Below are 12,942 nucleotides of genomic sequence, written 5' to 3' on the forward strand. Positions count from 1 at the left end.
TGTAAGTAAGCATTTCACTGCAATGTCTGCACCTGTTGTATTCGGCGCATGTGACCAATACAATTTGATTTGATTTGATTTGAAACTCCTCTATCCTTCCTATGTATAACTAGTCTGCTAACTAGTGCTCATCTATGTCTACAACATTTTACATTTTAGTCATTCAGTAAACAGACAGCAGTCATTGAACAAGAGGAAAGGCAGACTGAGGAAGATTTGGGTGATAGAAATCATTCTGAACTGAGATATATACAGGTGTAAAGGTGTAGGCTGTGCTGTGAGAAGCTGTGGTGTCTGTGGTGGGAAGGCAGAGGCTGAGAACCCACAGGCCTGTGGTCAGATAGGCTTATACAGCATACACCCACAGGCCTGTGGTCAGATAGGCTTATACAGCATACAGCCACAGGCCTCTGGTCAAATAGGCTTATACAGCATACACCCACAGGCCTGTGGTCAGATAGGCTTATACAGCATACACCCACAGGCCTGTGGTCAGATAGGCTTATACAGCATACAGCCACAGGCCTCTGGTCAAATAGGCTTATACAGCATACAGCCACAGGCCTCTGGTCAAATAGGCTTATACAGCATACAGCCACAGGCCTCTGGTCAGATAGGCTTATACAGCATACAGCCACAGGCCTCTGGTCAGATAGGCTTATACAGCATACAGCCACAGGCCTGTGGTCAGATAGGCTTATACAGCATACAGCCACAGGCCTCTGGTCAGATAGGCTGCTACATCAGGGTGGTGACATACTTCTTCTTGTAGCGATGAGTCGCACTAAGCACCATCACACCATCCTGAGAGAAGAGAGAGAGAAATATAGAACTCCATTAGCACATACTTGACATTTCCCTTCACCTCTCCAAAAGCAACTATTCTGGGATTCATTATGTTCCATCTTGCAGACTTTGAATCAATCTACTAATGCTTCATGACTTTGATTTAATCTTGTTGATCTCTCTCTGGTCTTACCTTGATGGACAGAGCGTAGAGGTGATTGAGCATGACATGGTTGGGTTCTGGGAGCAATGCAGGGTCACACTGATGAGGGAAAGCGAAAACATCTTACTCCAGTGCATGCACATTACTGTCAATTACATGAATAGCTCTGTCATGTCTTCATCATTGATATTCCTATGAGGGTTTGGATTCAGTTGTTGTCATCATCTTGTACTTACAGAGATTCCTGTGTCCTTGTTTAGGATGACCTGTAGCAGGTGAGGTGGCAGAATGGGCAGAGTCTTGAACTTTTCTTCCTGCTTGGGAATGTAGGGGTCCTGATGGTATGGTCCGGGAGGGGAGCTGGACAGGTCTAACTCAAACAGATGGGAGGAGGGGCAAGTTAATAAATACAATGGGAGAGTGAACAAGATTTGTCTAGTTCATATTTTCTATTATCAGTTACCATCTAAGTGTCTAGCACCGTGGAGATATTTTCCAATACAGTAGCATAACTTGTCTTGGTTACACTCATTAGTGTTATGCAGAGCCTATAATTAGAGAGTTGGGCCAACTTTTAGAATTTTGAATATTGCTCTAATTCCAGACATTCAGTTACATAGCATTATTTAAATATTAATGGGGTGCTAACATGGCTGCCATAGAATGTTGAAGTGTCATGTAGATGCATCATTAATGCAGAAACCTCAATGGCCCAACTCTCTTAATACATGGCTCTGGTGTTATGCATGGATAAACAGGTTGTCGACACTGACCTGACATACAGTTGAAGTCAGAAGTTTACATACACCTTAGCCAAATACATTTCAACTCAGTTTTTCACAATTCCTGACATTTAATCCTAGTAAAAATTCCCTGTCATAGGTCAGTTAGGATCACCACTTTATTTTAAGAATGTGAAATGTCAGAATAATAGTAGAGAGAATGATTTATTTCAGCTTTTATTTATTTCATCACATTCCCAGTGGGTCAGAAGTTTACATACACTCAATTAGTATTTGGTAGCATTGCCTTTAAATTGTTTAACTTGGGTCAAACGTTTCGCGTAGCCTTCCACAAGCTTCCCACAATAAGTTGGGTGAATTTTGGCCCATTCCTCCTGACAGAGCTGGTGTAACTGAGTCAGGTTTGTAGGCCTCCTTGCTCGCACACGCTTTTTCAGTTCTGCCGACAAATGTTCTATAGGATTGAGGTCAGGGCTTTGTTATGGCCACTCCAATACCTTGACTTTGTTGTCCTTAAGCCATTTTGCCACAACTTTGGAAGTATGCTTGGGGTCATTATCCATTTGGAAGACCCATTTGCGACCAAGCTTTAACTTCCTGACTGATGTCTTGAGATGTTGCTTCAATATATCCACATAATTTTCCTTCCTCATGATGCCATCTATTTTGTGAAGTGCACCAGACCCTCCTGCAGCAAAGCACCCCCACAGCATGATGCTGCCACCCCCGTGCTTCACGATTGGGATGGTGATCTTCGGCTTGCAAGCTACCCCCTTTTTCCTCCAAACATAACGATGGTCATTATGGCCAAACAGTTCTATTTTTGTTTCATCAGACCAGAGGACATTTCTCCAAAAAGTATGATCTTTGTCCCCATGTGCAGTTGCAAACCGTAGTCTGGCTTTTTTATGGCGGATTTGGAGCAGTGGCTTCTTCCTTGCTGAGCGGCCTTTCAGGTTATGCCGATATAGGACTTGTTTTACTGTGGATATAGATACTTTTGTACTTGTTTCCTCCAGCATCTTCAAAAGGTCCTTTGCTGTTGTTCTGGGATTGATTTGCACTTTTCGCACCAAAGTACGTTCATCTCTAGGAGACAGAACGCGTCTCCTTCCTGAGCGGTATGACGGCTGTGTGGTCCCATGGTGTTTATACTTACGAACTATTGTTCGTACAGATGAACGTGGTACCTTCAGGCGTTTGGAAAAACTCCCAAGGATGAACCAGACTTGTGGAGGTCTACAATTTTTGGCTGATTTCTTTTGATTTTCCCATGACGTCAAGCAAAGAGGCACTGCGTTTGAAGGTAGGCCTTGAAATACATCCACAGGTACACCTCCAATTGACTTAAATGATGTCAATTAGCCTATCAGAAGCTTCTAAAGCCATGACATCATTTTCTGAAATTTTCCAAGCTGTTTAAAGGCACAGTCAACTTAGTGTATGTAAACTTCTGACCCACTGGAATTGTGATACAGTGAATTATAAGTGAAATAATCTGTCTGTAAACAATTGTTGGAAATATTACTTGTGTCATGCACAAAGTAGATGTCCTAACCGACTTGCCAAAACTATAGTTTGTTAACAAAAAATTTGTGGAGTGGTTGAAAAATGAGTTTTAATGACTCCAACCTAAGTGTATGTAAACTTCCGACTTCAACTGTATCAGAGCATTTCTGTGAGTCCACCATATGTGCATCAAACACCTCAAAGTCAGTCTTCTTCACTTGGATGACGTTGTTGACTGTGCCTAGCTGGTTGGTTACAACAGGCTGGGGGACCATAAAACCAGCAATCAAACAGTGGGCTCAAACTTCAAATCTATTAGTCTTTCACTCCCATTTGGATGAAAAATAGCTAAGTAAACATCGGTTCTCCATCAGAGCCATTACAACATGTAAAACATAGGTGGTTCTGGTCCCAAAACACACTGCTCACCTCAGCTGGGTCATGGGTCCACGCAGGGGCGGTGTGTTCATTAGGGCGATATGGGCGACGCACTGCCAAACGGGAAAAGGAAGGGATTTTTTTTCTAATCAATTATATCACGGCAACAGTAGTTATCAGTGTTCTAATCTAGACGTCTGATCTGCCACTAAATGTCCAATCAGGCTAAAGTCGTGCTTCAAATGGCCCCGCCCCTTTTGGGGCGATTTCAGTCAGGTTGAAAATCGCCCCAGAAGTCTCTCATAGACTCTCATGTAAAATCTTTTTTTTTCAAATATCAGAGCTTTCAATACAATCTCTATGGGTTCCGGGAGGGCTTGCACTTACGCGCTTTCGTCATACGTAACATAACCATGAACGTAACTAAGAAAAGAGCGGGTAGCAGCGTCAATCAATTCACGTACTACTGTCAAGATGGCTAGCGTTCAGTGCAACTCGATTGTCTCTTTGAAAGAAGTTCCTTTTTGTCGGCGAACAAATCAAGATAAATTGGCAACGAAACAATTAGGACCTCCCAGACCAAATTTAATAATTCAACAGGTTTCTACTAAAGGGGGAAAGTCCTACACCCGAGGATTTTCCAAAAATTGGTACGAACGAAAAACCTGGCTAGCAGGCTGCGATGTAGCTAATGCAGTCTTCTGCTACCCCTGCTTACTCTTTCACCCTGAAGGCGGCACGGCAGACAGCACCGCTTGGACAGCGACTGGTGTAACGGACATGCACCATCTTTCAGAAAAGATTAAGAAACATGAGCTGTCAAAGACCCACATGGATAGCTGTTTGAGATTGTCTGCTTTGGGGAGAGTGAACATTGCCACTCAACTGGATGAGGGATACAGGCTAGCTGTCCGCCGCCACAACGATGAGGTTAGCAAGAACCGCCACATCCTCAGCCGGCTAATCCAGTGTGTGAAGTTTTGCGGAGTGTTTGAGTTAGCTTTGCGAGGCAAAGATGAAACTGAGGGCTCCACCAACCCTGGTATTTTTCTTGGACTTGTCAACTTTGTGGCACAATTAGATGAGGTGTTTTATGGAAATGCATATTGTTTATGCAGTGTTGAGGAATGTGAAAGAACACCCTTGATTATTTTTACTGTGATGACTGATTTTGCTTTTGTAAGCCAACACTTTTGAGATCAGTCAATAAATGCTTCTGGTATTGACTTATATGCTGCCACTGTCTTCATGTTGTTGCTGGACATATCTTTTTTTAAATGTGTGTAGGTCACCTAAATCATCAGAAAAATTGCCCCCCCCTGAGAATTTTTTCAGGAGCCGCCACTGGGTCCACGTTCCATCCACATATAACTTATCCTGATGCTCCCCTTCAGGCAGATCCACAATCGCCACAAAGTTGTTCTGACTGAAAGATAGAACACACTGACAGTAAGCATAAGTGCATATACAGTGGGGGAAAAAAGTATTTAGTCAGCCACCAATTGTGCAAGTTCTCCCACTTAAAAAGATGAGAGAGGCTTGTAATTTTCATCATAGGTACACGTCAACTATGACAGACAAATTGAGAAAGAAATCCAGAAAATCACATTGTAGGATTTTTTATGAATTTATTTGCAAATTATGGTGGAAATAAGTATTTGGTCACCTACAAACAAGCAAGATTTCTGGCTCTCACAGACCTGTAACTTCTTCTTTAAGAGGCTCCTCTGTCCTCCACTCGTTACCTGTATTAATGGCACCTGTTTGAACTTGTTATCAGTATAAAAGACACCTGTCCACAACCTCAAACAGTCACACTCCAAACTCCACTATTGCCAAGACCAAAGAGCTGTCAAAGGACACCAGAAACAAAATTGTAGACCTGCACCAGGCTGGGAAGACTGAATCTGCAATAGGTAAGCAGCTTGGTTTGAAGAAATCAACTGTGGGAGCAATTACTAGGAAATGGAAGACATACAAGACCACTGATAATCTCCCTCAATCTGGGGCTCCACGCAAGATCTCACCCCGTGGGGTCAAAATGATCACAAGAACGGTGAGCAAAAAACCCAAAACCACACGGGGGGACCTAGTGAATGACCTGCAGAGAGCTGGGACCAAAGTAACAAAGCCTACCATCAGTAACACACTACGCCGCCAGGGACTCAAATCCTGCAGTGCCAGACGTGTCCCCCTGCTTAAGCCAGTACATGTCCAGGCCCGTCTGAAGTTTGCTAGAGTGCATTTGGATTATCCAGAAGAGGATTGGGAGAATGTCATATGGTCAGATGAAACCAAAATAGAACTTTTTGGTAAAAACTCAACTCGTCGTGTTTGGAGGACAAAGAATGCTGAGTTGCATCCAAAGAACGCCATACCTACTGTGAAGCATGGGGGTGAAAACATCATGCTTTGGGGCTGTTTTTCTGCAAAGGGACCAGGACGACTGATCCGTGTAAAGGAAAGAATGAATGGGGCCATGTATCGTGAGATTTTGAGTGAAAACCTCCTTCCATCAGCAAGGGCATTGAAGATGAAACGTAGCTGGGTCTTTCAGTATGACAATGATCCCAAACACACCGCCCGGGCAACGAAGGAGTGGCTTCGTAAGAAGCATTTCAAGGTCCTGGAGTGGCCTAGCCAGTCTCCAGATCTCAACCCCATAGAAAATCTTTGGAGGGAGTTGAAAGTCCGTGTTGCCCAGCGACAGCCCCAAAACATCACTGCTCTAGAGGAGATCTGCATGGAGGAATGGGCCAAAATACCAGCAACAGTGTGTGAAAACCTTGTGAAGACTTACAGAAAACGTTTGACCTGTGTCATTGCCAACAAAGGGTATATAACAAAGTATTGAGAAACTTTTGTTATTGACCAAATACTTATTTTCCACCATAATTTGCAAATAAATTCATAAAAAATCCTACAATGTGATTTTCTGGATTTTTTTTCCTTATTTTGTCTGTCATAGTTGACGTGTACCTATGATGAAAATTACAGGCCTCTCATCTTTTTAAGTGGGAGAACTTGCACAATTGGTGGCTGACTACATACTTATTTTCCCCACTGTACACACTCAAAACATTGCACCTTAGGCAGGTCAACAATAATGTTATGAGTATGATGCCCTTCCCAGGGCTTTTAACCCACCTCCTGGTTAGGGGAATCTTATTGGTCCAGCTGTTGAAGGATCCAGACAGAGAGACCTCCTTTCCGGTTCCAGTCCAGCGGAACACAGTGGGGTGGTCCAGAAGGGGCCCTTTATCAGCCTCCAGGTCTGATACTCCTCTTTCTCTAGTGGAGCCTAGGAGACCAGGGAAGAGGGAGAGATTAGTCTGTGTGTGTGAGACAGGAAGAGGGAGAGACTAGTCTCTCTGTGTGAGACGGGAAGAGAGAGAGATTAGTCTCTGTGTGTGTGAGACAGGAAGAGGGAGAGATTAATCTCTCTGTGTGTGAGACATGAAGAGGGAGAGATTAGTCTGTGTGAGACAGGAAGAGGGAGAGATGAGTCTCTGTGTGTGTGAGACAGGAAGAGGGAGAGATTAGTCTCTCTGTGTGTGAGACAGGAAGAGGGAGAGATGAGTCTCTCTGTGTGTGAGACAGGAAGAGGGGGAGATTAGTTTCTCTGTGTGTGAGAGACAGGAAGAGGGAGAGATGCGTTTCGTGAATGTGAGAGTCACAATGACGGAGGCTTACTCCTGTAAAATCAACCTTGATATCCTCTCCATGGAACATATCGGCATCCTCTGGACTGTGCATGAGGATTTTAAGCCTGTCGCCCTCCATGGAGCGGTTGTCCCACCTGTGCCCCGTGCCGGTGTTGGTGTTCCCCATGGTCCCCTTTGTGTCACTGAGCCAAAATCACTGTGGAAAAAGGTTGGGAAAATGTTTAAACCAATGGGACAACTGTCTCAGAAAAACACATTAAGGGGCATTATGGACAGAGAATGTGGGCAGCTAGGTAATGCAGCAAGACAGTGATCCAAAACACACACACAATTTTAAATCAGATTGGCTGAAAAGCAGCAAATATAAACGATTTGGAATGGCCTAGTCAAAGTCCAGACCTAAACCCAATTGAGATGTTGTAGCAGGACCTGAAACAAGCAGTTCATGTTCGAACACAAATGCCTCGGAGTTAAAGCAGTTCTGGATGGAAGAGAGGCCCAAAATTCTTACACAGCGATGTGACAAACTAATCAACCAAAATAAAGTGTTTGGTTGCAGTCATTGCAGCTAAAGTGGCACAACAAGTTATTGAGTGTAAGGGGGTCAATTACTTTCTCACACAGGGGCATTTGGTGTTGCATAACTTTGTTTATTAAATAAATGTAATAAGTATAAAAAAGTATTTGTTCACTCAGGTTCCCTTGAACTAATATTAGGTTTTGGTTGAAGATCTGATAACATTCAGTGTAAAATAAATATGCAAAAATAGAAAACATTCTGAAAAGGGGCATATATATTTTTTCACAGCACTGTATATATCTATCAGCAGCAGTTATTGTCATGGTCATGCAGCACACTGATTTTGTGAATAGTTTCCAGGAACAGGCAACAATAATAATATCCAAAAATGCAAAATGTTGCACAGCCTGTTGTTTAGCAGCTCTCTGTCTAGCTACTGTTTGTCGTGAACCGGCGTTATCTGGCTAGCTAGCTGACTAAAACGTCGTTAGCCAGCAGCTAACTTAGCCCAACTAACTTAGCCCAACTAGCTAATGTGACGTTGTTAAGGTAGGGGAGGTATTTTCGATCTGCTGAGTGAGTGAGTGAGGGAGGGAGGGAGGGAGGGATGCTAGCTATCTACCTCTACGGCTATATCTGGTTAACGTTGACAAGAAGCACATCAACAAAGAAGGAACAGTATGTATATTGAAAAAAAAAAAAAAACATACCTTAGAATTGATGTTAGTTTACACCACTATATTGCTCGTTTCTTTTATTTAACCATTTTCCAACGTTCTGTTGTTGACAAACAACCTCGCCGTCATTCCAGAGTGCTCCGCCTCCTTTCTTCCATGACTGTCAGATAGCGCGTGCAGTGTCACTTTCTTACCACAAGGTGGTAGTGTCGACCTGTAATGGGCCATCGGGCTCGAAAATATTTAGATTTCTAGGACCATAATAAAGTTAGACTACCCCAGCTAAATGCTATATTATAGACATTATTTCAAACATTGTCCCATAACAATGTATAATCCCTATGCTAAAAGTCAGACAAGTAGTTTTTCATGCAAGTCCTTCACCTTTACAGTGAGGATGACAGGCAGTCAGACAAACAAGAATTGTCACTTATCATCCCGTTGCTTTTAAACTTCTGATATTGTTTTTCCAACATCCTACAGCTCTCAGCAGCTTGTGAAATATCCCTCTCTCTCGCTGGCCGCCCCACCCTGAGTGGCTGGCTCTAGCTACAGTGTCTGGTGGCTCCCTGTCTTCAGTCTGTCTGGGTATCAGGAGAGCTGTAGCAGATGATTCTGTCCCTGTTTCATTCTCTCCTTCTCTGCATGTCCAGCATCCCTCCATAATACACAAACGGATACATACACACTCATCCTCGCACAGACATAGACACTCTCGTATAGGTCATGTTTAATTGAAAACACTCATCCACACACAAACACATTCTCTCATATACACATATCGACATCCTCCCACACACAAACAGATGCACACCCGCCAGTATTTCACTTTTATTTAACCAGGTAAGCCAGTTGAGAACAAGTTCTCATTTACAACCGCACAGGGAGTCCGTGTCCTTGCTGTGTCACATAATGAGAATTGAATGTTAATTTTTCTACCATAAGCCGCCTCCAACGTCATTTTAGAGAATTTGACAGCACGTTCAACTGGCCTCACAACCGCAGACCACGTGTAACCACGCCAGCCCAGGACTTCTATATCTGGCATCTTCACCTGCGGGGTCGTCTGAGACCAGCCACCCAGACAGCTGATGAAACTGAGGAGCATTTCTGTCTGTAATAAAGCCCTGCGCCTCTACCCAGTCATGTGAAATCCATAGATTAGGGCCTAATGAATTTATTTCAATTGACTGATTTCCTTATATGAACTGTAAATCAGTAAAATCATTGAAATTGTTGCATGTTGTGTTTATATTTTTGTTCAGTGTAGTATATATAGTAACATGGCCCCATGTGTAGTATGAAAAATAAATAATGTATGCACTCACTAACTGTAAGTCGCTCTGGATAAGAGTGTCTGCTAAATGACTAAAATGTAAATGTAAATGTGTAGCATCCAGTGAGAACCATAGAGTATCTGCGTAGTACCTACAGTGAACCTCATGACCTTGTATCAAATATTAAGCTTTACTTTCTAGTTTCCTTGTCAAGCTGTCAAATGGCTTATTTTCCAGTAACAATGCTGGAATTGTTACATGAAGGGGAATTTAATTATAGTCAATTCGCAAACCCTTTCACATCAATCACTTAGGCAGATGTCCTCTATGATGGCTAAAACATTAAAGTGTGTATGTGCGTTTGTATGTGCTTGAGTGCCTGTTTTGTTGTTAAGGGTTAATGTAATCCGTTCTTAAATACTGTGTCTGTGTGTGTATTGGGAAAATGTGGGTGGTGGTGTTTGTATAACATTGGATATGGCTTTCAGAGGAGCACTTCAATATTTCATAAAATGAGCTCTTAAAAACGTAACCAGGTGCCCTGGAGCCAGACGACTTTATTGGGCTCACATCAAATTCAATAGACTGGCTGGAAGGAAGCTGAGGGAGGTGGGAGGTGGGAGGTGTAGTGTTTTGTTTGTGCGGGCGGCGGGCGGGCGGGTGTTAAAATGGATGGTTTGGGGAGATGGGCAGTATGTGTGGGATGTTTTAGTTATGGGCGATTTGTAGGAAAGTGGTTAGCTTGGGAATTGTGTAAATGTACAGAACATGCTGTCACTACAGGTTTATGGGAGAGTACAGAATCGAATAACAATCACACAGGATGGGTCTTCTTGATAAGCCTGCTGATGAACATGGTGACGTGACTGATGTCTTGACCTTTCGGCGTGGCTCCATTAGGCAGGCAGACAGATGGCCAGGCCCTGCTGTCCTCTCCCCCCTCCTGCTCTGGTGATGACTACACTGCTCCTGGTTACCACTGGGAGCAGGATGGTGGTGATTGTCCAGCATCCCTGTGGTGCCCTGTCTGTCAATAACACAGCACAGCACAGCACACCCCTACAAGCTGGGTCAGTCAGCAATCCTCCCCCTGAGCTCAGTGGGACGCTTACTAACCATTACACTGAGCTTCATTCAGTCACATAAGGGGCTCTGCATAGACACACTCTGGCTTTAATGGGCCCTGAACCTGCTGTCACTCTTAGTAGTTCATTGCTGTGATATATAATAGTATTGCTGTGAGCAAAATGTTATAAGGCTAAATCAAATGCGACTTTACACATTGGTTGAGGTGCTTCAGAGCTCAGTTTTGTGTTGACGTAGCCCTACCTGTTACTTTTTACAGAGTTGCCAGTTAACATGGGACTAGAATATCATAATCTAAGAAAGGATTCTCCCTCACTCTCTTTCTCCAAGCTTGTATCTCAATTTAGAGATGGCTACATTATCCAATATTTTATTTCTCAGCAGAACAATATTGACAAACCCTCGGGATAGTGCTCAGTGGTGTTCGTGGCAGTAGCCACACGCTGTTCATATTTTACTCCCACCACAAGGTAGGGCTCCATTCAAAACCAGACAGCCCGGAAGAATGCGGTTTACTCTGTGCCTTTCACGCTCACTGGAGCCAGCATGCACACCTTAGAGGGGTTTCAATGAGCCTCTCCACTCCACTCTGCACTCAACACACCCTGGGCAAGCTCCGTTGTTTGTCCAGTTAGCTGCTAAGGGTACAATGGTTAGTCACTACTAGCTACAGTGCTCTTGCCGTTTATTTATTTACTGTTTTGAACAGTTCGATTTATCTTGATAGAGCAGACGTCGTCTAGTAAAGACACTAAAAACTCTCAATGGCCATTTAATCTTTTGCTGCTTTAGGGAAATGGTCAGATAATGGTTTTGATGGTGTGTTAAAATGAATTATTTATGTAAAGCCATTATTTTTGTTCCTTGGGAATTGGACACTTAGCATAGAAATACGTAGTACAGAGAGTCATTTAGGAGGGTTAATGCCATTAATTTATTTCAGCACTGTCACATATTCCCCAGCCTTTACCCTCTTAGGATTCAAGTAATGGCCTATGTCAGGCCAGGATACCAGACAAGGAGACCTTCATTACATAAGCATAAACATGATAACTGTAGCACCTGGGAAAATGTATCAACATGTTCCCCTAACTAACACAAACTGTAATGTCACTTCATAAAGCCAATACATTTTATAGTTAATGTACAAGTCAGGTCTGAAGCAATGCTTATGCAAGTATCATGAATGCCTAATGCATGGGCTCCAACCTTCATCCTAAGGAGATATTCTTTTCAAATGCATGATTTAAATTCCAAGAAATAATCTTCAAAGCCATACAAATCTAAATTACAGTGTTCAAATAAAAGATTGGAAAGGCAGCAGCAGATAATTCTACTTTGTCATAGCATACATATGTAGTGGTTGTACTACTACATTACAAGAGAAAATGTACTTATGGCTGAATCTACAGGCCAGATACTGGGTTAGTGTCCATTACAATAGCAAATTCACAACCTTCATCATAATCATCAAAAATAAATGGATCTTGAACAAGTGAGTGGAAAAACTGAAAATAGCTTATAGGGTACAGGAATAAATACAGCTTTTTAATGCATAATATTATATGTAATTACACTTGTATGTATGGCATTTCTTAATATATAATATTATGTATGCAGATAGCTGTTATTCCTAAATAAATAATAAATAAATAAATAAATTGTTTGGTACATGTGCTGATCAGGAGCAGTTGCACGGTCAATCCTATACACTCATTAACCAAGATATGAAGGGGCTTCAAAATCTCCCTAAATGACAGATACTATTATATGATCAACAAGTTATGATGCCAAGTGATACAATACAGTGATATAATACAGAAGCTGATCCAAATATGATGCTTTACCCAATAGCAGGATATGTGATAGCATAAGACAGTCTATCAATGTCATTCTAATCCAATTGAATTGATCATACAGAGGTTTGTAAGACTGTAACATGACAAATTGACTGTATATAGTAGTTATCATTTAGAGGAAAGTGTGCCACCCAGGATACCACGAGACTTCAAAGCATCAGTGAATTGTTGGCTTGTGTTGAAAATGGGCTGTTGCCTTTTATCCTCAGTGTTTCATGAGTGTCTATAACCAGTGGGTTGTCAGCTTGTGTTGTCAGGTTGTTTATCATTTTACCCTTA

The 12,942-nt window shown here is 42.5% G+C and overlaps 1 protein-coding gene across 1 annotated transcript; it reads right to left on the bottom strand.

Moving 5' to 3' along the window:
* Window positions 1-450: 450 nt before the first annotated feature.
* On the bottom strand, window positions 451-7,410 carry LOC311099817 (5'-AMP-activated protein kinase subunit beta-1-like; the record flags this gene model as incomplete). The annotated part of the gene is made up of 8 exons (XM_084140564.1): window positions 451-804; window positions 980-1,048; window positions 1,186-1,323; window positions 3,354-3,464; window positions 3,631-3,652; window positions 4,934-5,005; window positions 6,727-6,880; window positions 7,257-7,410. 8 exons carry the CDS (start codon window positions 7,408-7,410, stop codon window positions 739-741), a joined length of 786 nt encoding a protein of 261 aa, XP_083996690.1. The 3' UTR covers window positions 451-738.
* Window positions 7,411-12,942: the final 5,532 nt, after the last annotated feature.

Source organism: Coregonus lavaretus (assembly GCF_964263955.1).
Source record: "Coregonus lavaretus genome assembly, chromosome: 24".
NCBI classification, from domain to species: domain Eukaryota; kingdom Metazoa; phylum Chordata; class Actinopteri; order Salmoniformes; family Salmonidae; genus Coregonus; species Coregonus lavaretus.